General features: G+C 42.0%; 3 protein-coding genes across 16 annotated transcripts in view; 1 reads left to right on the top strand and 2 right to left on the bottom strand.

Annotated features, from left to right (window-relative positions):
- The window catches only part of PPIL3 (peptidylprolyl isomerase like 3), an 8,652-nt gene extending 6,294 nt beyond the window's left edge, over positions 1–2,358 (bottom strand). For 4 of the 6 annotated variants that reach the window (XR_008577649.1, XR_008577648.1, XM_054830041.1 and 1 more), the window contains exons 1-2: positions 2,252–2,358; positions 766–813 (exon numbers count right to left, since the gene is read on the bottom strand). Coding sequence is in view for 4 of the 6 variants with exons in the window: in XM_054830041.1 (XP_054686016.1) it covers positions 766–768 (3 nt within the window). In the remaining 2 variants the exon portion in view is untranslated. Of the gene's footprint in view, positions 1–765; positions 814–1,575; positions 1,640–1,947 lie in introns of all 6 variants that reach the window. The other 2 variants (XM_054830039.1, XM_054830037.1) reach the window with 2 other exon arrangements.
- Positions 2,359–24,288, top strand: NIF3L1 (NGG1 interacting factor 3 like 1). Of its 4 annotated transcripts, none has more exons than XM_054830035.1 (7): positions 2,359–2,444; positions 2,822–3,265; positions 3,995–4,160; positions 4,365–4,491; positions 4,873–5,011; positions 6,377–6,460; positions 15,033–15,095. In XM_054830035.1, exons 2-7 carry the CDS (start codon positions 2,830–2,832, stop codon positions 15,074–15,076), a joined length of 996 nt encoding a protein of 331 aa, XP_054686010.1. In that variant the 5' UTR covers positions 2,359–2,444; positions 2,822–2,829; the 3' UTR covers positions 15,077–15,095. The 4 variants fall into 4 exon arrangements, with proteins under 4 accessions (XP_054686010.1, XP_054686011.1, XP_054686008.1 ...); XM_054830036.1 differs by lacking the exon at positions 15,033–15,095 and adding an exon at positions 24,153–24,288 and having other exon boundaries at positions 2,360–2,444; XM_054830033.1 differs by lacking the exon at positions 15,033–15,095 and adding an exon at positions 7,421–7,780 and having other exon boundaries at positions 2,362–2,444.
- The window catches only part of LOC129207999 (hyccin 2), a 78,522-nt gene continuing 60,620 nt past the window's right edge, over positions 6,387–24,288 (bottom strand). For 3 of the 6 annotated variants that reach the window (XM_054829995.1, XM_054829991.1, XM_054829992.1), the window contains 13 exons: positions 22,908–22,997; positions 21,553–21,584; positions 20,231–20,288; positions 19,170–19,354; positions 18,448–18,546; positions 16,691–16,800; positions 15,031–15,163; positions 14,511–14,607; positions 12,682–12,828; positions 11,907–12,078; positions 11,523–11,584; positions 10,650–10,768; positions 7,917–9,995 (listed from right to left, as the gene is read on the bottom strand). In XM_054829995.1, the coding sequence (XP_054685970.1) occupies positions 9,909–9,995; positions 10,650–10,768; positions 11,523–11,584; positions 11,907–12,078; positions 12,682–12,828; positions 14,511–14,607; positions 15,031–15,163; positions 16,691–16,800; positions 18,448–18,546; positions 19,170–19,354; positions 20,231–20,288; positions 21,553–21,584; positions 22,908–22,997 (1,391 nt within the window). In that variant the 3' untranslated portion in view covers positions 7,917–9,908. Of the gene's footprint in view, positions 6,506–7,916; positions 9,996–10,649; positions 10,769–11,522; positions 11,585–11,906; positions 12,079–12,681; positions 12,829–14,510; positions 14,608–15,030; positions 15,164–16,690; positions 16,801–18,447; positions 18,547–19,169; positions 19,355–20,230; positions 20,289–21,552; positions 21,585–22,907; positions 22,998–24,288 lie in introns of those variants that run through there. The other 3 variants (XR_008577644.1, XR_008577643.1, XR_008577645.1) reach the window with 3 other exon arrangements.

Below are 24,288 nucleotides of genomic sequence, written 5' to 3'. Positions count from 1 at the left end.
GTGCTACTTGCCTGCAGCCTTTTGAGTGATAAGGCTAGTTCTGAATGGCACCATATATAATCTGCCTTCACAAGCAAGCAAATCTACAAAAATACACACTTTTAAGAATTTATAACCTTCATAAAATTTAAAATGGCAGTTACCCAGTCACCTAAGCAAATATATTTCTGTAGGCCAAATATATCACAGGACTCCCATGGAAAGCGCTAAACTATGCAAAAACAATTACTGTGGGGCTATATGGGGTAAGCATACAGGAAAACTAATAAAAAACAGCATCCAGTAGTATAAAGTAAAGAAGATAAGATAGTTGCCTGCAATGTCTGTGAAGATGCTAAAGAAGGCATATGTACAGTTTAAGACACACAGTCTTATCTCTATTTCCCGATTTCTAAACTTTTAAAAGCTTTCAAGTGTAGAAGATTACATACACTTAAGCAGGGCTATGTGCTTACAACTTGAACAATGCTTCTGTGGTAAAAGAAACCAAAATAGATTACCAAATATTAGTCAAAGTAGAATTAAAATTTAGAATCTTAGAATTGAAAGTACAATTATATTTTAGACTGATGTAAATTGACCTATTTTCCTTTTCACAATATCTTGTTAGAAGTCTGAAATGAAAACCTAAACTTTTTATTACAAGTTCTCCACAGCATCAGAGTAGAATGTATAATCCTTTGAGATGCAGAGCAGCTATTCAGTTTCCAAAAGATGACCATTTCAGAAAGAATGAAAATATATTAGAAGTGCTACTGTTCTCACCATGTCTGCTTATCAAAAAGCTGAGGTAGATTTGTAAACAGCAATTTCCTGCAAAGAAAACATACAAAATATGTTGTGTTTTTTTTCCACCAATCACAATTCTTTTTGATTCTAAAATATTTGTGTGGTTACACACTTTTACACCACACAGTTTTACAATGCCATTCAAGTGACTCTGTGGATAAAAGTTTTACTTGCATTAGACAACTATGCTGCATACAAAGAACTAGAGAGGAGTAGAAGAAAATAGCTTAGAGAAAGGAGGTGGGGGCAAAACCCACACTTTACACAGATTCACAGAGCGACAGGGGTTGGAAGGGACCTCTAGAGATCATCTGACCTCCCTGCTAGAGCAGGATCACCTACAGCAGGTTGCACAGGATTGTCCAGGAGGGTTTTGAATATCTCCAGAGAAGGAGACTCCATGACCTCTCTGGGCAGCCTGTTCCAGTGCTCTGTCACCCTCAAAGTGAAGAAGTTTTTCCTCACATTCAGATGGAACTTCCTGTGTTCCAGTTTGTGCCTGATGCCCCTTGTCCTGTCACTGGGCACCACTGAGAAGAGTCTGGTCCCATCCTCTTGACATCCACCCTTTAGATATTTATAAGCATTAATAAGATCCCCTCTCAGTCTTCTCTTCTCCAGACTACACAGACCCAGCTCTCTCAGCCTTTCCTCATGAGACGTTCCCATCCCCTAATCACCTTTGTAGCCCTAACATGAAAGTTTATAGTAAGCAATCACAGCTTCTCCAAATATTATGGTTTTATAAATGACAGAAAATAACAGATAAAAACCACATGACAGTACCTAAATAGAAGCGTGATTTGGAGCCACCTTCTGACAGCCGTCAGTGCCTGCAACACGCAGGTACCTGCACCCAAGTACATAATCAAACTTTTTTTATCTTAGTAATATTTTCAAATAAAGCATTTGGAATGATGATAATAAAATCGCAGTTGTGTAGAAATCAACAGTTTTACACGCTAATTTCTTCTCCATACACTGCTCTCCCTGGTTAGCCCCCAGGCTCGGCGAGGCCTCTCACAGAAGCCGAGGAACCGGCCAGCTCCGGCCCGGCCCGCCTTCACCCAGGCTGCAGCCTGCCCTGGGCGGCGCAACTGGCACCGCGCACGCCCCGGTTAAGCATCCCAAGAGCCGACCGCGCTCACTGCAACCCACCTGCCCTCGGTTACCGACTGAGGTAGCTTGGAGCTCTTTTTCTGCCGATGCGAGGTACTTCCACCGAAAACCCACGCCCAGGACGCGCGGACTCCGCGCGCCCACCACCCCGTCGCTGCAGGGCGCGAGCCAGCTCCTCCACCGGCGAGTGACTCTGTCAGGCGGCGCGGCGCGGCGCGGCGCGGCACGGCACGGCACCGCCCCGCCCGCCATCCCCGCCGCCGCCAGCTCGGCCTTCCCGCGCCACCCCTGCCCCTGCGCCTTCACCCTCGCCTGGCCAGACGGAGGTCTCGCACAAACCTACCGAGCTTGAAGCCAAACCCAGCAGCTGCCACTAGGAAGCTGCTCCCCGGCTCCCCTTACGCGGGCAGGAAGGGGCTGAACCACCCCCGCCGCGGCGTACCGTGAGAGGCCGCCCCCAGCCCCGCTAGTGCGACGGAAGCGGTGGGGCCGGGCGCAGGCTCCACCCCGCAGCCTTGGCCGTGCTGCGGTGTGCGGTAAGTGTTGGGGGGCCTCACGGCACCGAACCCTGCCTGGCGGCGCCTCAAGGTTGCCTGTCCCAGTCCCGTTTGCTTTCCCCCTCTCTCCCCACCCCCAGCGAGGCGAACGCTTCTTCGCGGGTCGGTTTTAGTGCGTGAAGATGGATAGAGTTTAAATTCCGTACGTTTCTTGCACGACTCTACAGGGTCGTTCATGGTGTTCAACCGTGAGAGCCGCGGAGGCAGGGAGGGTGCGCCCGCGGCCGGCGCCCCGTTGCAGGTCGGCGCGGCTCGGACTGCGGCGGCTGCCGGGGGCGTCATTGGCAGCTGAACATCAGTTCTGCTTTCAGCCGGTGAATTACCTACACTTATTCCTGCTTTTTTTTATTCTACAGATAGCTGCATGTTACTGCCCGGCACACAGCTGGTTGGCCGGCCTCTCCACTGCATCCGTGCTTTGGGCCGCCTGCCCTCGTGCTCCCTCATGAATCTCAGGGAACTCGTTGCTGCCCTGAATGACTTTGCATCCCTCTCACTGGCTGAAAGCTGGGACAATGTGGGGTTGCTGGTGGAACCAAGTCCTCCTCACACTGTGAACACCCTTTTCCTCACTAATGATCTCACTGAGGAGGTGATGGAAGAGGCAGTGCAGAAGAAGGCAGACCTTATTCTTTCTTACCACCCTCCTATATTCACACCACTCAAGCGAGTAACGTGGAAGACCTGGAAGGAACGGCTAGTGGTCCGAGCCCTGGAGCACAGAATTGGGATTTACTCTCCACATACAGCGTACGATGCCATACCTCACGGAGTCAATAACTGGCTAATAAAGGGACTTGGTGAGATTCTGTTAAAAACAAACAAAAAAGGTTAAAATTATTCATCAGTATATGCTATTTTATATGGGCATCTTCCCTCATTTTTCTTTCTTGCAGCTTTTAGAGGTATGATTTGAGGACTTTTTTTTTCCTTCCACCCCCCGATATTCTTTGAGTACTTCTAAGTACCCTAAATATATTTTAGGGAGTTTATCTTGTTGAGGAATACCAGATACAAACACTAGAGGACGTTTTCAGATGCATGACTGTACTATTGGATGCAGTCGGAACTGGTGCAGCATATTTATTGTGCATCTTGGTTGCAAAGTTTAGATCACTGACTTTAGATCACTGTCTTTAATTTATAAAGTGCAAGATCTCATTGTTTGCAAAGGAACTAAGGTATCTGAAATTCTTTTAAGTTGTTATTCTGTATTGTGGCTCATAAATAAAAAAAGCTATGTCTTTTCCAGCCTGATTTACAAACCAGAAACTATTTTGATTTTGTACCATTCTTAGAATAAAATGGATGACATTGACAAATAATATATATCCGTCAACTTGTTTGCACTTAAAACAGACTGTGCCTAATGGAGACAACAGGGCAAAAAGTCCTCAGTTCTGGTCAGGGAAAATGTATTTGAGTGCAAAATTTGCATCTTTTTGTTGCATCTCTTTAGATATATGCTAAATCAGTATTAGGATACTTATCCAGCTTTATAAAACAGCAATCTTGTACTGTTTTCTCAGGTGCCTGTACTTCCATCCCACTGCATCCATCAACTGCGCCAAGCTATCCAGCTGAGGGCACTCACCGGGTAGAATTCTGCGCAGACAACACCGAGCATCTGGACACTGTACTGTCCAAAATCAAAGACATCCAAGAGATCTCCTGTCTCACTACTCTCCCTGCCAGGTATCTGCTTCACTCTCTAATGTTGTATTCTTTCTGTTGTTTGAAACAATAAGTTGCTAGACTAGGTTAGGCTATTACAATGCCGCCTTTTTACCTTTCTCTGTGGTAGAATAGCCACTGGGATAGAATAGCCTTGTTTTCTATTAATATGATGCTGAAATTTTATCTAGTTTCTTAGCAAGCACCAAGCATATCTTTCCTCAGGGTTGAAGGTGAGGAGCAAACACGAGTCAGTTTGAACTGCTCTCAGAAAGCACTGTTGGAGGTGGTGGCATTATTGTCCCAGAACAGCCTTCTTTATCACAAGACCGAGATTCTCTTATTACAAAAGGTAACAAAATCACGTATTACTTCCAGTGAATGTATTACTTGTGTGAGCTGAATGCCCTAAACACTGAAATCCAGTAGTCAGTAGCATCACAGGTTTCCTATGCTACTCTGTCAGTGCTCTGAAATACTGGCCTGTGGGGATTTGAAGCCACGTACATTTTTCCAAAACAATGAAAATAGCTGTCTGGCCTGTACTAATGCATAAATCAGTTCCAATAGCTAGTGTAGTTAGAATGTTACATTCAAGAACATCACATATGTATTTTTTCATAAAGTTCAGATGCATTCCTGAATGCCCAATATACTCATCTTTGTAACATATGGAAAGCAATGCGAACTTCTGGAGTCAGCTTTCTCACAGTAATTTTTAATTTCTTTTCAGCCTCTTCTTCCCCATACTGGAATGGGACGTCTGTGCACACTGAGCGAGCCAGTCTCCTTGTCACACATAATTGAGCGTATCAAAAGCCACCTAAAATTACCTCACATCCGCTTAGCCATGGGAATGGGCAAGACACTAGGTAAACAGGCCTGCAAGTAAGACTGTCCATGAGAACTAGTATTCCAGGAAGACAGGGAGCATGAGTGTGTGAAATACTGCTGCCTTGGATAGGTTTACTTCCAAGTAGTGTGAAGGACTGTTAAAGACAAGAAACAGCACTTCAGAATTTACGTGATAGTCATGCCAAAAGAATCTCATCTGTATTTTAAATTGGAAGTTCTACATTATGCTGGTTGTCACTGTGAAGAAGGGGCAGCACAAGTTGAATGTGAGACATCCTTTTTCATAATTTGTATAATGACTAAGATGTTTTACCTCCCTGGCTATCAGACACAAGTGTGTATCATTTCATTGTATACTCCCTTTTGTGACTGAATGTTAAATTTCAAAACATGTTAGAACAGTAAGACGCTTTATGGTATCCTTATGAATGTGTAACAATACGTGTTTTTATGAAAAAGAAATAGCGGCAAAGAAGGTGACCTATCCTAGCTCAAACAGTGGGTCACTAGTAAAATGTGGAGCAAGCATCCTCTTATCCTAGTTACCTATCCTAATCTCCAAGAAGCACAGCTATTAGAATTTGTGAGAGCAAATTTGTTGATAACTCTTTGTAACTTATGAGACAAGTCTTATTAGAAGCCTTGTGTACTATCAATTGCACTAAAAAAAAACCCAGACTATTTTGAAGCCTCTCATGGTGTGGGATTGTAGTGGTGTGACTCCACTTAAATCAACAGTAATTACATAGCAGCATACTGTAAAACCTTAATTAAAAAACTCTGTGTTGTGTGTTCCCTTCTCCCTAGTGAATGTAATATATATGGAGAATTAAATTTCCCATCACTATCACATATGTAATAGCTTTGAATCAGCAATCACAGCAAACGGACAAATTTTTAATGTCATGGAGCAGCTCTCAGATGGCATTGAGATTGGCCTTCTGAGAGCTAAAAGCTAGGAACCAGTGTATCTCAGAGGCTGCCTTAGTGGCATCATTAGTTGGAAAACTAATGACGGTGGAATATGAAGTGTCCTGGAAACAATAGCAGCCTGTTAAAGGGTTCAGAAACCTAAGTAACACCTCACTAGGACAGAACTAGCCAGCAGTCAGCCTCCATGCTGTAGTTTTCTGCAAACTTTCCTATGACTTGAAGAAAAAAAAAATCTACACATCTATTTGGTACAGAGGATTTTGCTGTAATTATCAAAGATGTTATAGGCCCATGACTCTTTCAAACTGACAGATGTGTCTCTTCCTCCAAAAAATTTACATTGACCCTAAAATCAAGGTCATAGTTATTGTGAAACAATTAATAGCAATACTGACATGAGGGCTGAACAGAGGGAAAGGAGTTTAACTGTGGCACCTTGTATCCTGCAGAATCGCCAGTGAAGAAAGCTGCTCTGTGTGCTGGTTCTGGGAGCAGCGTCCTGAAGGGAATGGAAGCTGACCTCTATCTCACAGGTAAAAGATTATGTTGCTGGTTTGTTATCTTTATAAAAATAGTCACTAGAAAAAAAAAAAAAAAGGAAAACAGAATTGACTGGCTGTTGAAAGATTTGGCCAGAAAGAATTACCTGTTGTATTTGGAAAACAATCAGTTAGTTGTTGGAATGGTAGAATACATTAAAGTAGAGATATTGTGGATCAGATGGCTGTGTGGCACAGTGAAGATTACTTCAATTAAACCATTGCTATACATGCATTATTTCAACACAAAATCAGTGTTGATGGCAGTCTACTGCAACCTTCAGTGTGTTTATACTTTGGCAAGATACACAGTATTTCCTCAGTTCTCTACAGAATTCCCTAATGGAAAATGGAATATAATGGAGTCTACAGAATCTTCCAAAGGAACCCCATAGTGTATCTGACCAAAGGGAGACTTAGTCCATTATCCTCTTTTCCGACAGTGGAACAGCTACTCCATACAGCTTACACAACGTGAAGGCTGCCTTGCATTCTGTAGTGCTTAATTTGAGCAAGTTCTTTGGCAAGGCATGTCCCATCTCCCCTTATATACAGTCCCGCAGAGCTGGCCCTCAGACAACTTCTTCACAAGGCTTGCCAATTGCTGTCCTCCATCACAGCAACCCACGTGACATCCAGACAGTCCACTTCCAAACCACTCTGTGCACTCTTACTTCCTGCCCAAAGTGGCAGAATCTACCACTATTCAAAGAGGGCAAGGAATTTGGGTTTGTCTCAGTTGTATATGGGGAATAGCAGCTGAAAGTCCTTCAAGGGACACTACAGTAGGAGTGTTCTTATACTGAGCAGATTGTGTGGCATTCCCTGTTATGGGCTATAGCCCCTGTTACCTCTTCCCAGCTTCTAGCTAAGATTCTGCATAGATTGCAAAGAATTAGTTACTTAAACTATGCCGTTAGTGATCTACATGGCATTTCTTTCTCAAAACGACAGGAGAGATGTCCCACCATGACGTTCTGGATGCAGTTGCCAATGGGATAAGTGTTATTCTGTGTGAGCACAGTAACACTGAGCGAGGCTTCTTGTCAGAGCTGCGTGACATGCTAGCTATCCACCTACAGAACAAAATCAACATAATTGTGTCTGAGAAAGATAGAGATCCCCTCCAGGTGGCATAGAAAAAAAAAAATCAGTCAAGAGTTTCATGGTATCTTACAGAGACCTATCCAACTGCAAGCTTAATTAAGATGCTCTGAATTGTTTCAGTACAGAATGATTGTATTGTATGTTCCCTCAAAGTTTGGGATATATGTTGTCATCTGTCAGATAAATAAATGCTTGTTTTGGGCTACTGAAGGCTGATTTACTCAATTGCTGGGTTGCACTTGAATAATACTGTTACTGCATACTCTTATTAGATATATTTGATAACCATGATACTCCGGCATTGGTTTGGGTAAAATAAAAACCTGACTTATCTCCAATTTTAAGCTTATACAGCAGTTCCACCCTACTGCAGTTACATCTAATCATATCAGTACAAGTCACCATATGAGCATCTGATAGTCTACCAAAACTATTAGCAGAATTATTATAGCGCTTCATTAATTTCACATCTGGAAAACCAGATATAATTGCACTGAAAATGCACCATGGTATCACTATGTGTAAACACATTAGGTGGTGTCTTCCATATGTAATCAGAATATAAATTAAATATGGAGTTTTATAGGAACTGTGGAGATAGTCAAAGGACTGCAAAACAGGATGTGGTTGCTGCATAGCTACAATATTTTTTAAGTTTCTCCACATCTCTTCAAGTGGCAGAGTTGTTCTTCTTGAATTCTACACCTAACTTACAGAACTTGGGTTGATCCCAGTTTTAGTGGTTCTGACCATAGCCTGATGCACTTTGCAGTTTTGGAATTGCAGCCTGTAAAATGCAGATGCAAGTGCCACCAAAAGAGAATGTGAGTTGGAAAATGTTCTGGGGGAGGAAGCTGGAGATTACTGTTGGCATGTACCAGTTTTCCCCATCACTAATTAGGGCCTATATTTGAAGAATCCAATTGTCAGTGGGATAAGTAGATACCCTGTGCTTTCAATACAAACAAAAGTCAGGCTGTAAACCTCTGTCTGTTGCTTCTGTCAGTGAAGGGTAGACCAGGTAACAATTTTATTCCATGTGATGTTTTGGTTCTCTTCAAAACCTATAGACTGTTATTGAAAGGAAGCCAAATTTTTTTAAATTTTGATACCTTGTAAGAAACAATATAAAATATTTTTACTAATTAGTTTGAAATCTTCTGCACACTGCATGAGGATTTGCACAGGTATTTGACATAATAATGAAAATGAAGCTTTCACACAATTGCCAGAAGGATCTCTATCTTCCTATAGTAAAAAGATTGTGGAAGACAAGACAAGCTAATGAAAATTAATAAAGTACTTTATTTGACCTATTACAACATTAAGCTGTAACACAGCTACCAAATATTAGACATACAGAGTCCCTGAAGTGTGGCTGGCAGACTACAGTTGATGGAACTATAGGGCTTACTCCCACACACCTGAGAAAAAAAAGTGAAGAAAAGCTGTCAAACTTCAGCAGTCTCCCAACCTCTAAGGGCTTAAAAAAAGGGAGAGCTTGTAAGTGGCATTTAAGGCCTCCCCCCAGGATTAGTGGATGTTCTTGACATAAAAAATACATATAAACAATCAAGCTTTTAAAAAATAAGCAAAAAAACTTCACAGCCTCTTCATATTCCTGGATTGCAACTTGGATGAAAGAAGCTGGATCCTCTCACCCTCACCAACAGGCAATGACTTGAGTCCATGACAATTTTGATTATATAAATCTTATAAAAGGATTTGGTTTTGGGGCAATTTCTTCGGTTCTATTGCCAGAATTTAATAAGTTACCCACGGTGTCCCAAACCGACTAGTATTCTCCCTTCCTCATGCAGTCAAGGCAGGTCTCTTAGCATTATAAATCCTGACTTCTTCATACACTGGAAGCTAGTCTTATCTAACTGGTAAAGGAGTACTGGAAAACTCTCAGTTGAGAAAAGTTGCATCACTAGTACAAACTAAAGCTCTGACCATCTAGTGATTTGCACTTCCCAAGTAAACTGCTCCAATCAAACCCTCATGTCTGGTGAGGACGAGAGCAGAAGGCACAATCTTACCAAGTTTCTTTTTCTGGCTGTAAGGTTGGCTGCATAGATATGAAGAAGGCATCATCTGAGCTAAGAGACAAAGCAGACAAATCTAACTGCAGAGCAAGAGATGCCTTGCTTACAGAAGTCATCATTCCCAACTACCTCAAGTAGTTGAACAATGAGCATTGTTCATTACGATTATTACATTTCGATAAGTAGTCCAGCACCTTTGGGGTTGGTGGGAGAGAGATCTGAGTATAGGCCCCTCTCCAGCAGCCCTTGAGAGCAATTGCTGTAGACGCTTTGAGAACAGAGAGACGTTACACATCTTCATCCTCTTTCTCTAAGAAGTCAGTCAAGGTACTGTCATCTACAGGAATTAGTAAGTATTCCACACCATCAGCTCCCTGAGAACAGACATGCATACACATTCTGTTAACACCAGTGCACAGTGCAATGCAAACCACTAGATAGCACTGCAATACTAACATTTATTTGCAGTCTGGGTGAGAGCTGGCCAGCATTCAGCAGGACTACATTGCTAAAAACCAGGAATATTTCACTAGAGCAATACTGGAAATGCACAAAACCTGAGAGAAGTCAGTATATGAGAAATCTTCTGGTGGGCTATGCTAGTCTGACACTACACAGCTCCTCAATACTGCATTCCCGTATCTAGTACTGCTGTACTGCCTCATTATTAGGACTAGCCTGCATTCTTCCCTCATGCAAATACAGGTAACTATTGGAAGTAGACTGGCAGGCTCCAGAGTCCATTACTTCTCAAGGTCTTCAGGAAGATGAGACCTGTAGGTTGCCAAGTAACCAAAGCACACTGCTTTTTTACAGCCCCCTATACATGTAAAGGGCATTGACAAATTGGAGGCATGGAAAGAGCTGCAATTACAGAATTTCAGCCCTTTGCTAGTTCCTAGGTGCTTCAAACAACAGAGCCTCACTGTGAGCTGCAGTGGTGTCATAGGGATACTTAGTAGCAAGTAAGCATCTTTTTTTGTTTAAGGTGGCTGAATACCCAGAATTATCTTATTCCCCCAACTCACCCGCTTGGTCCGGATGAGCTTGTGGTCCCTGAATTCTGTCAGCTGTGCCCTGAGTGTCAGGTCACTGTTCACTAGGAAATGTTCCCGACATTGCTGGTAGAAATCTTGGAAAGACAGCCCTGGAGATAGAAAAAGGCTAAGATTGTCAGATTTTTCCAGGTCTAACAACACATATTATCTCCACCTACAAATCTTGTTTTGGCTTAGACCACAGTGGCTACAGTAACATCATCGCTTCTATCAAGTATACAGCCAAGCTAATATTTCAGTAATTAATGGAAAACGGCTGAATTAATGTTCCAGTCACCCTGTTTGCCTAACAGAATTTTAATAGCACTTTAAATGCACTTCACAACATGGTTAATCTCTCAATTTCCAACTCCTCTATCTTACTTCCAACTTTCTTTACCATTAGCATGTTATTCATATCCCCTGCAGCACTGTTAGAGACAGTGACAGAAATATTCCACATGCATCCTAGAAAGCAGGGACACATCAGAAGTTACTTAGAAGCAGCATGAGAACAGAATCTCCTGTCTTTCCCTGGTCCTTTAAGTGCTAGTTATGCAAATTCATATTCTTCCTTTATCTTACTTTTTTAAATCCATAGTCCCCCATGAATGGTCTTGGTCATGTCTAAACATCATCGCAGACAACAGTAAGAGGAGGTCCTTCAGAACCAGCCAGTCTATTGATTTCTTGTCAGTCAGACACAGTACCACTAGAAAGACAGTCTACACCACTGCACCTCACTGAGCCAACAGTTACAGCACTTCTGTTGCTGGTAATGTAACCCACATACCAAAAGCCAGTGTCACTGTGACTGAGCTGGCAATGGCAACACGCCAAACAGATGAGAAGAGGGGTACATACCTGGATAAGATGGGTTGTCCTTGTTCTCCAGCTGGTACTGAGCAAGCAGTCTGAATATCCCTCTAAGTGAAAGGAGAAGAGGGGAAAATCAAAAGAAAAGAAACAAACAAATAACAAACCCAAAACCCCAGAGCCCCCACCATTAGAAATGATTTTTTCCTCATGACCAGGACTTTGTGCATGAATCTCGTCACTGGACAAGGCTTGCTAGCCAAATGCTGTTCATTTAAAGTAACCAATCACTTGGAAACCAGGCCCTACCGTCTTCATCTTGAACACTGTTGTCAGAAAACAGGGATTGCCTCCTGCTAGGTATAGACCAGAGTCACCTAGTAAGGACTGGATCCTCAGCAAGTGCTACCATGAAGTATAACAGTGTCTTACCTGGCATTGAGAGTGAGACTGCGCAGGACATGCGTTAGGGAGCTCAAGGCCAAAGATCCAGACTGCTGTACTAAAAGCGAGTTCTCATAAGACGTTTCTTCCACATAAGGACTAAATGTGGTTGTTTCATACCAAAGCCAGTTGTAGAGGCTTAGCTTTGCCTGATCCCACACTAGACAGAGAGAAAAGAGCGAGCAGACAGAATTGGGAGATTTAGCTTTTCTAAGTTGTTAAATAAGCAACATTAAAATGTACTTAGTTCTACTGTAAGATTTGAGGAAACAATGTATGCTTGTGCAATTCACAGTACGTACATCCAGATACTTGCAGTTCAAGCAAGACAAATTGTCTGCAACAAAACATTTGCACACATCCCTTTTTCATACCAGCTTTGTGTATATATTGTAAATCCTTCCAGAGTCAGCAGTGTGCAAAGAATTTCTGGCTGATAAACAAAATTGTTTAGATGCAATGACAGACATAACATCCAATCTCCATTTCAGTAAGTCCCTAAATCAAAGGGTGCCAGAAGCTTGGAGTCTATTTGTATATTGTGATCAGTGACTGGTAGTTCTCAGTATCTTTATACAGTTTTGGTTCAACACAGCCACAGTCCCAGTTGGGACTTCTAGCTGCTACTGCCATACATACATCACCAGGTCTATTTTGCACATCAACAGTAATACAAACTGTTGTACAACATGAAACACACTCAGCAGCCCCAAAGTAGAACGCAGATTCTTCTCTCTGCTACATCAGGCCCAAGGGGACTCACTGAGAGGAGCATTGATGTGATCGATAGAGGCAATGAGGTAAATGCTAGGCAGAGAGGATAACTGTGCAAGGATCTGCTGACTTCTTTCTCCTCTCAACATCTGGCTGTCCAGGTTATGAATGAGGACATAGAGCTCTAAAGATGAATCTGCAAGGTCAGAAAAAACAGCAGAGAGCCAATGAAAGAAACTGCACACAAAGTGGTTTCCCATTCCCAGTGCAACCTAGGACAAGTCTATTCCATCGAGTTCCATATTCGTCACTCCAATATCACATCACTTTCCTTGTACAGCTTACTTTGATCTCTGTCCCGCACTTGGTGTTTCTAAGCACCTAAAAGGCTTTTTCTCAATTCACTCTCAATCGCAGTTCTCATCATAGCTACCGTTCTTTTTGCAGTTTAAGCTTTTCTCTTATAATCCACTTTCCGCTTGCTCATTGCTTTACCATGAATTGCCCTTTTAGCTATGACTTTTAGTCCTGCAATTCAAGGTCGTTCAAATGTATTTTAGGATGGAATTCTAAGCAGAGTTTGTTCAGCAGCTTTTGAGTTATATGACTAGGATCCTTAAGCTCCTCCTCACACAATGAAAATGCATTTTCTATTCAGGGTTGGATCCAAAGCATACTAACTTAATTGGAAATCTTTCCCACTGAGTCCTCAAAGGAAGTTACAAAGACTTAGCTTGGATAATGCAAATGTTAGATGTTAAAATTTCCAGCTAACTTGTTGCTGCTGTACCTATCCCTGGGAACAGCTATTTCCTGAGTCCAGAAACAATTCTGGAGCAGTAGCCAGTTTTTGTGCAAATGAATACATACTTGGCTGCCAATGGAAACCAAAGGTTCCTCAGACTCCGACAGATCAACTACAGTGTACTACACAAGACTGATTTATGTAGATTCAGGTGGGTACCACCATTAATCAGTCTTTTTCATTTAGTCCACCCAGAAATACTCATAAGGTAATGATGGAAAATAATGTAAACACTTAAAACACCAATTAAGATTCCATGGCAATCTGTGTATGTATACACAAGCAGTAAAACGGACATTCAAAAAGAATTCAGCAAGCATTCAGTGTGGCAATACCTGTTTAATTTTGCTTTTGAACCTAATTCTAACCTGCTTGTTTGACACTGTTGTCCTTTATTTCATCTTAGGGTCAGTATTTGCATATATTAAATTTAAATTACCATTCCACTAAACCATGTACATTCAAGCCTTAATCCAGCCTACACTGAAACGTATGGAAAGACCCTCTGGCCATGATTTTCCAGAGGAGCTCAAAGGACTTGATATCTGTCAGCAACTGTCATTCCAAATTGTTTGTGAGTTCTTTGTTCTGTTGATTTCAGTGAGGTTTGTATCAGGTCCTCAAGCAGCCACTAAGAACCATCTTCCCTCATGTAGCTGGAGTTTACCTATCCTGTCTTCCACCAGGAAACACGTGGCTACAGAAACACCATGTAAATAAAGCACAAAGGCACTGTGCTAAATGCAAGTGAGATGAGTATTCCAGTTTGCCAAAGGGTTGAGCAGCCTCTTATCTTGTTAGACCACTCATGCCTTCCTCCTTCCCTTTCTAACTAAGAGAACTTAGTGTGTGAAACACTGACTGAGGTAACAGCTTGGGATCATGTACACATATATTGCTGGTGCATATATGTTTTCATATGTGACATAAATTACAAGCAAGAAAGTATACTAGCTACAATAAACTAAGAAACGGTAACTGCGCAGATGAAAACTATGAGGAAAGAAAATGTCCAGGCTCTCCTAACAGTCAGTGGACTCTAACATTTTTATGTATAAAGTTAGTCATTTTACCTTCTTTAAACCTTTTAATGATGAATTCAAGTTGGTCAAGGGGGCTGCGGAAGGTCCCTATATGGTCCAGTACCTCCTCTGTGATGGAGTTGAGAATCTGAAAAAGAAAACAGCAGTCCCTTCTGAAGGGCTCTGGCACTGAAGGACCTAGTGCAGAAAATCTCAAACTGAGCCCTTGACTGTCATGGGGGAGGTAATCTAATTTTTACCATTAAATCCCCAAAACAGTCAACGTAAACCAAAAATTTCTAACCCTTTTCAAAACAGTGACATAAAATAAGGCTTTAAACTGACGAGCATGTATTCATGATGGGAATTACTGCAATTCCTTGGAAAACACGTGGGCTAGTTTCTTTAAACTCATAAAAGAGAGACAGGAACTGCTCTTCATTCAAGAGCCTGCTGCTTTAGGATGCAGCAGGTTTCCTTAACATTGTACATTACTTAACATTTACATTACTTTAGAGGTATCTGTAACACAGGATGATTAGATAAACCCATAAGCTTTTCCCACACTTACAGATCTCACAGTGATGCTGGGGAAGTATCCATTAACCACAAGGTGAACAGAATCCTGGAGCACAGAGGTACGAAACTTCTCTAACAAATCACGCTTTGAGCCCAGTCCATAAAGCACAATATTGAAACCCAAGCTGCAGAAAAGTGAGCAAATACACTGAATCAAAAAAGTACAAGTCCCTTTTTAGGTTCATACATTCATTAAGCAAAATGATCCATTGCAATCTTGTCTCTAAAAATTTCATGTTTCATCAGCTCCAGGCTTACCTTCAGCTCACAGCTGACAAATAAGGTTAGCCGCAAGGAATTTGAAATGTGGCATGTGAATCCTAGTTAAAGAAATGTTTTAGCAGCCTGGAGGCCCACAAATTTAGCAAAACATCTATGGAAGAAAATTATATTGTCCAAGAATACGAGAGTAGATCTGCAACTTCAGATAATGAAGAGTAACCAGCATTCACATTCACCCCCTCACCAGTGATTATATTAAATGTTTACCATGGGTCACAGCAACTACAAGAAGAAAAGCAAGCCTTTATAGTGGTTTTCTACTGTGATCCACAGGCAAAATTTCAAAGCAAAATTAAACTATTCTCATGTCTCTTGCTTATCCTAATTGTTCTGCAGAGGAAGATGCAGGAAAGCATAAAAAGAACATGGTAGGGAATCACAAAGCTTGCTTTATTTTTGAGAAGCAGGAAAAGCATAATCTTGACCAGAAAGCAGAGTATCAGGTCACTCAAATAGCATGGGGCAAAGGTAAGGTGTTCAACAACTGTCACTGACTTCAGTATCATCTACAGACTTGTTCCTTCTACCCTGCCACATACATCTCTAACCATTTGCCCAGATCACTGAGTCACAGAGGATGACTCCTCTTGCAACTCTCCAGCTTTCAAAGCAAATATATTTCTCCTATGTCACTCTCTACGGACCACAAATTTCTTTATACCCCACTCCCTTGCAAAGCTTCCAAGGGGCCTTCTCCTCATCAACATCTGCTCCTGCCTCAGCACTTAACTTCAGAACTGGTGGCCTGCCCTCTCTAAGGCGCTTCAGAATCTTACAGCTCTCTATAGTTCCCCATTTACTTTCCTGGATGCTTATTCTTTTCTCCTTCCCATGAAGATACACGCAAACCCAGATAAAATATATATTGTTAATGTTTCCAACAGCATTAAGGTTTCTTCGTGCATAGATCATTAGGTACTATAGCATTCAAAGTTAACTGCTACACCACTGGGGATAGCCACATACTGAAGAAATTGGTGGTGAGCTACTCACTACCAACTGCGCTGCTGTAAGCAAAACTGATTGTTCACAAAGGACACTCTTCTCATCATTCATGTTCCCTGTTTTCTCATTATTCATGTTCCCTGTTTGTGAATGCCCTCTAGCTTGGTTTACATAGGCACAGACAAACTAGCCAGGCAGAATACAACCTCATTTCACTTTAGGCATTCAGTTCAAGGAGTTAGTCAGATATGATTTGGTCTACAGGAAACATCGTGCTAAATTAATGTCACCTAATTTGAAATTTAAGCAATCAAAGAAAAAATGTTGGTCCTTAACTCATCCACCAGATGTTGTTGACATGAGGGTGAGTTTACTGGCAGTGCCTGCTTACTAGGCTTATTCTGTGATTCTCATTGGATACTTACTGCATTTGCAGCATCCACTTGGAAAACAGGGATTCATGTTGCTGGTTTAGCTCTTTAATTTCAGCAGCATAGGCAAGGGGAGCTTTTTTCAAAAGGTCATGCAGTGTTTGCTGTGTTGAAAAAGAGATAAAATGACAGTCATTCAAAGCTGAGAAAAAACAAGACATATGTTTGGAGTCCTTACAAATACCCCTCTAGTATGCTCTCTAGCTAGGGAGAAGGACAGTTTTCACCACCAGTGCACTCAATTCATGTGTTTTTCCATGGAGACCCCTCTAAGCAGAGTTTTGCTACTGGAGAAACAAAGCAGATATTAAGTAACCTTATTAAGGGAAATGGCAGCCAGACTAGGACTGAAACCAATATCGCACTTTTAGCTCTTCCTGCTGAGTATGGGAAAACCACTACTGAAATAATGGACACACTGAGCTTACACAGCACCAAGCACTGTATCAGGAAGATACCAACATCACAACCCTGCTAAGAGGAGCAAGGGCTCCAATCAACATGCTTAGCAATGGTTCGGGTATTTGTTACTACAAGAGAATATTCACAAACATCATCTTAAAAAAGAAATACAGCAGAAAGGAAATAATTGGCAGTTGACAGCTAAATGTAGAAAACATATTATTTCAAAACCATCAAGAATCAAAGGATTAATTCAGCTTTAAAGATATGCTGGGATGTTGATGTTTAAACGGCACAGTAGCATGACAAATGGCATCAAATCTACACTGGCCTCCCTTTCTCCTCAACTTTAACAGCTTTGCTTTCCACTCCCTTGCAGTAGAAGACAGTTTACTCTGGAAAGAACACAGACAGCTGCAATGTATCAGACAAACATAAAGCACTGAGAGACAGAACTGCTAAACCTTCAATTTCTTTGGAGCCAGCAGTAGATTTAATACTGAAAGCCTTGATTTCCTTCCAGAGCTGTTATGAAAGAACTTGTTAAGAATCCAGATGTTTCTCTGGGTAGCAATTCCAGACAACAGCAGGCATCAGACAATCTGCATATATGCCATCTTTTAAAACACAGATGGGTGCAAAAAACAGTCACAGACACAAGAGCTCCAAGAATTTTACATGCTTCCCTGGCACCTGTCCTTGTGTACCTGTCTCTGTAGGGTGCAAGTGCTTGCTTTGAACTGTCTTGTAGAAGTGGCGTATGGAAAAAAATGCAGTAATTCAGCCAGCACAATTAGACCATTCCTGTCTCTTAGGAACTGGAAGGGGACAAAGTGCATTTCACAAACCAGGTGACAACATTTAGAGCTGTCCTAGGCCCGCATGTGGCTTGACCCAGTAATCCTCAGATGAAAACAGCTCTCTCAAATTTCTCTATACATAAACAGTCAAGACAGTTTGTAATTCCTCTAAGCATTTCATTGAGAAAAATGCTGTTTTAGTGATAATTTTTAGGGCAGGTCTCTACAACTCTGCTTCTGTCTCTTCTCCTTCCCTAAAAGCAAACTTTAACCTGTTCTGGTGACTGCAGCTTTCAACTATCTGCTAACCTGATAGTGGCTTCTCCCTGCACTTTCCCTACTGTCTCAGGTTCAAACAACTGGGCACTGTCCCTGCTCAGAGCAGCAGTAGGAGACATAATGCTTGAAATGCTACCTAAATTAGCGTTACCACAGAGAACATTATCAGCAGAAATAAAGTGAAAATAGCAACATCAGGAAATTTTGATGAGGGAAATCTTTAAAGAAATCAAAAGCTCAGAGAGTTGTGTGATTCACTATGAAGTGTACCTGATTCAATCTTCTCTTCTGCAACTTCTGCAGCGTTCGGTCTGAAGTGAGCACTTTGGAACTACTGTGAGCTTCAAAGTATTCCTCCACCAGGTTGCTCTAAAAAGGAACAGCAAAATCAGCCATGCTCCTCCTGCTATCAAGTTACCCCTCTCCCTTTGCACCCACAAAAATGTCTGAAGATGGCCAACATGAGACATAGAGCAAGGATGAATAGAAAGCCAGAAGATAGTTGCAAAAATGGCTTCTACAGTAGCATTTTGCCAAAGCTAACCAAGTCAGATGGTTCTTCCCTGAAGACAGGGACAGAAAAGAGATTCTGAGAGAGCAGAACATAGGACTAATTCTAAGGGGGTGTAGGGATCCCCGGCACTGGAAGAAAATCGGACAACAAAGCTGAACACCAAGCCAGAAAGTAATGTGTGCATCTTTTGGTGCTATAGGAGTAAATTTCTTCATCCTTTCTCAGTATAAGGTCTCCTGCTTCATGGACATCTTGGAACTTCTCCTCCTGGAGCTGCTAAGGATGCAGACTGGATTAGCCCACAGGTGCACATGATGCCTGTACAACAGGGATTGCTCAGAAGTACAGCAAAAGCTGGTTTGATGTGAAATAAGTCCAGCAGTTCTTCCCCATAGTTAGGTGTGGTCACTGACAGCTTACTGTCACTAAACATCCCTTCACGCTTGCTAGCTCAGGGGTATATTTTCTGCACACTCACCATCTTGTCCTCCTTATTTTTTTTGCCTAGGTTGTTCCTGGGAGGAGGCGTAGATGCAGCCTTAGTTTTTGCTGGGGTCTTTTGACCTGATAAAACAGTGCTGACTTCTTTCTGGTCTTCCTCATCCTCCTCCTCTGAGCAGGAAGCAGAATATTCACTCTCACTTTCTAAATAAAGATCTGGAGCTAAAGGATAAATCTAAGGTTAAAAGCTAGCAATGACTTCTTACACAGAACACATTTTGCACCATCTTGCTTTCTCACATACATTCTCTAGACGTCTTTTGAGCATATGATTCCTAAATATATTTCACAGAAAAGTAAAAATCAGCGCTTAAGAGGACTGCAAATACACATAGCCATTTCTTTCCCAGTTCTAGGCTCACAAATTATCGTTTAGTAAAGCTTGCTCCTCGACACCAACTAAGAAACATAATCCTACCATAAAAAGTGACTAAAAATGGACAATGGAACTCCCTATTTCTCTTAGCGTCTCTACGTCAGTTTTCCCAAATGCCAGTCATGCAAGCTGAGTATCTTCTGGGTCACACTCTGCAAAAAAGGTTTTGTAAAAGACCTCTGTTAGCAATGTTGATTGAAGAGCACAGACAGAATCTGGCTCAGTCTTGGTCTCTCAACATAAAAGAAGAAATAGAACATGAAATGCCATGCACTAACCTCTCCTCTGCATTCATTCTGAGCACATATAGCCAACCAGTTACTGGAAATACTTTACCATGAATGTCCCAGCCATCATCAAAAGATTTTATGACTTGGTTCAAGTAATTGTGCCAGAGTGAAATGTCAGCATAGGTTAGATTACTGAGAGTTTTGTCTCTTTTGATCATGTTACTGAAGTTCAGCAACTTGGTGCTTCTAACCCTTCTACTGCTTTCCTAAGTAGCAATCTGTTGTAGGGAAAAGGTCTAACACAGACTTCTTTAAGGACATTTCTACACTCTCTGCAGGATGAATCAGGTTGCTTTAGTCAGACTGCTACTACAAGCAAGCCCACCAGGAGAAACACTCCGCTCTGAACACAAGGCAAAGGTTGATCTTTACCTGCTAGCCTCTTTCTGAGTCTGTAAGGTGTGGTAGACACAAATTCTTTCTTTTTACTCTGTTACAGCAAAGAAAAAAACATGCATTAGAAGAAGAAACATATGCCTCTTCAAAACAGCCCTCTGCCAAGCAAACAGTAGAATCAGGTTATGTTTCCAAGCTATTTCAGCCCACAAGAAACTGGGAAACCAGAGGCAACAAGTATGGAGAGTTCTTGTTTTACCATTCAGAGCTAGCAGGGAGGAAGGATCAGGTTCCAAAAGGGGCTTAATTCTTTCAACTAATGTCCCAAGATGGAGGGTAGAAAACTGTGAAATCTCCAAGATGCCAATCTTGGCCCCTCAGGAAGAGTCAAACAGAAGCAATGACAAACTGGAAATGCTTCGGTTCCCCAAACCAGTCATCTTCCACATCACACTGTCTACTCAAAGTCATTTGGAAGTCCACTATGAAAACAACTACCAAAATGACAGAAGACCACTCAAGAATACTAAGCCCAGAAGTACAGCAAAGGCAACCCAAGCTGCCTGGGCTCATCAAGTTGTAGTGGCACATCTTCCTTACATATGTGTAAAGCACACACCTGACTCAGACACCAGATCAAGTCTGCAATCCTTAGGAAGCACTTTTGTTAATCCTGTCAAAGTGGATGTGACATCATCAAGGAGTGAAAATGGCATCTCAAAACAGCATCTCTACAGGCATATCTCATCCTGGAACCTTATACTGGAAAAGCTGTGCACACATTTCTCGTGTGATGTTATACCATTTTAGAAAGCCAATTGTTTCATAGCACTCTCTTTATAACCACCACAGCTGGCAGTTCTGGACTGCATCTCCCTGTAGCATCACAAAAACATCCCCCCCATTATCACAGTTTATTTTTTATAAACCAATGCTAATGTATGAAGCTGAACAGCACCACAGTTCTTGAATTCCTGTTCTAACAGCACTCCTTACAATTAAGGCTGTTTCTTCCTTTGATGAGATACTGGAAAGCTATGAGTTTAACTGCATATTAAGGGATTGTCTAACATCCTCATTTGTGTGATACAAGGGAACAGTCTCCACCCATACCAATTAAGCTGTCAAACCCACTATGTGCCCACTGACTCTAAATCCCATAGTCCTGATTAATGGTAGCTCTGATTCTCACTTGAGTTACTCCTGCCCAGCTGGATTAGGAGAGATATCCATATTGCGAATGAGGCTTTTCAAGGTACTTTCCTTCCAGAATTGTAGTAATTGGCCAGTTCAAGTTTTAAAAGTGAAAAAACTCAAACAAACAAAAAACCCCCAAGCAAGGTAGAATTATCACTCACCCTTTGCTGCACTTTGTTTGAACTTAAACGTTCTGCAAAGCAAGAAACAGCATTGTTCAGAGTACTGCATATTTTCAACAGCAGTACAAGATGGTCTATTAGAAAAACAGGCATTCACTATTCAAAGCTACACTGCACCAAAATATCAGCTCTCTGGGTGGTTAATCCTTATGAGGGAAGCCTCTAGTTCCTCACAAGTAGGAAAGGAAAGAACAAAGATGGTCAATTTTATTACCACAGAAGGCAGCTTTTAATTCTGGTCACAGCTTTGGGAGGCCATCAGCAGGAAGGACGAGGCTGAAAAATGAGCTAATGTCCTCTCCCTGAGCACATCAGACTCCATTTTGGAGCACAAAGTAACACGCTCTTGCCAGTGCTGACCTGCACTGACTTCTCCCACCTGTATTTCTCCCCTACAGCATTGGGCACTTGAATATTCAAGTGTGAATTTACACATGAACATCCACACAACCTTATTGTCCCGGTTTTGGTAGGGATAGAATTAATTTTCTTCCTAGCAGTCAGGGTAAAGCTGTGCTTTGGATTTAGGATGAGAATAATGTTGATAACACACTGATGTTTTAGTTGTTGCCAAGCAGTCAAGGACTTTTCAGCTTCTCATAGTGGCCTGCCAGCGAGAAGGCAGGGGGAGCCCAAGAAGCTGGGAGGGGACACAGCCAGGAAGGGGACACAGCCAGGACAGCTGACCCAAACTGGCCAAAGGGATATTCCATACCATATGATGTCATACTCTGTATATAACTGGGGAGTTGGCCAGGAGGTGGCATGGCTCAGGAACTAGCTGAGCATTGGCTTTGGATGGCGAGCAATTGTGTTGTGCTATCAGTTGTTTATTATTCTTTTACTATTATTATTATTCTCTTCCGTTTCTGACCTATTAAACTGTCTTTATCTTAACCCACAAGTTTTACCATTTTTCTTTTGGATTCTCTCCCCCATCCCACTGGTGGGGGTAGAGTGAGCAAACGACTGTGTGGTTGTTTTAGCTGCCGGGTTAAACTACGACACCCACCCATTTGGTGCTCAACAAATCAGCCCAGCTCATAACTCAAGTGCAAGCATTTCTGTTGAACACAGAGGAAATCATTAAGTGTCGCAGCAACAGATGAGAGAGAAGTTCCTGTTTTCTCTACAGCAGCAGGGCAAAATAAAAGATCTGACACCCAGGTGAACCACAGGCCACACATACCAAGCAGTTCAATCTACAATGCAAAACTGACTAGATTACTCAAACATGACAGAAGCTGGCACTCAAGCATCCACTCCAACCACCCAAATAGAAACATAACCCCCATTCACTCAGCTTCAGTTCCCCAAAGCATCACAGGACTTACTGCTACTTTGAGGGGTTTTGGCTGTCTTCTCAGGGCACTTGGAGTGATCAGATGCAACACTCTGTCCTGGTGTCTGGGCTAATTCAGAGGCTGTAGGAAATAGGGGGAAGGGAAGAAGTTTCACGTCAGGTACAAAACTCTCAGCTCTGGCTAGTCAGCCATGGAGCCATACACCTGAAACTCTCTAAGTATTAATTTCCTAGCTATCTCAGGAAGCGCACCAGATACTTCCTTTTTTTTTTTTTTTTTTTTTTTACCCTTAACGGTGAATATAATCCTTAACAAAGATTTTCAAAGACTGAACTCAGTTAATTCATTTTACAAGTACAGCTGAGGCAATGGCTGAGTACGCTTTGCTCCCAGGGAGAGCACATGTCTTCGACTCAGAGCAATGTTTGGTCATGTTCACTTAGTCCTTTGAAACTGCTCAACTGGACGTAGTGGAGCAGCAGGTATAGCAAACACATCAGCTCCCCAGGAGGTGGGTTCTTGTATCCTATTTACCTCTTTCCACTACTTATCAACACGAGCTGAAGTTTAATCACTGATCTGAATATGGAAGGACCCCATATCCTGCTAACAGTCCCTCAAGAAAACCAGCCTTCCATTGTATGACTTGCCTTGGTTTTCAAACTGAGTCATGGCTCCAGGAGGGAGCAACAGTAAAACCTAGCCTGCTGCAGAAGGAGGTGTAAGAAACACACAACTTCCCAAGACACAGCAGAAGCCCAGAGGAGAAGTAAAGAGGTACGGAAACCAGTTTCTGTATAGTGATATAGGAGGATGACCCCTCTCCCTTGGCTCATTCCTTGTAGGATATATCAGTACGTATCACAGATAAACACTAATGAAGTTCAGAGAGGGTGCTGGGCACACAAAGACTCTTATAGTGAGAAGAAATGTAGTGGCAGCAGGGCTCGAGCATCTTATTTGAACCAGAACAGCCCACCCTCTCCAGAACTGCCACTTTCTGCGTGCTTTTCCTAAGTCCACTGTTAGTCTAGCAAGCATGCTCAGACACTTTGAGTAAAGTCCCTTGACACAGAAAGCTAATACTGCCTTTTTTTTTTGACTCTCTGCTACATAATGAGTTATTCTCATATCCTTCTAAGTTAAGCAAATAAAACCCCTGCCATCCATTGGCATTTACATGCAGACTTTCTCCCAGCATTAAGAAACTTCTACTTTTTCTATGTGTTTATTATCTGTATGTCTTATCCCCACCATGCCTTTGCTTTGTCCTAGTCCTGCGCTTTTGTTTCTGAGGAAGACTGATTCAGAGCCAGATAAAAGCTACTGAAATACTGCAAACATATCTTTTCAATAAGCAGAAGTGACAAATCACATTTAACAGAGTACTCAAAAAAAGACCATACCCAGA

This window comes from Grus americana, chromosome 6 (assembly GCF_028858705.1).
Source record: "Grus americana isolate bGruAme1 chromosome 6, bGruAme1.mat, whole genome shotgun sequence".
Classification (NCBI taxonomy): domain Eukaryota; kingdom Metazoa; phylum Chordata; class Aves; order Gruiformes; family Gruidae; genus Grus; species Grus americana.
This window is presented reverse-complemented; position numbering and strand designations above follow the sequence as displayed.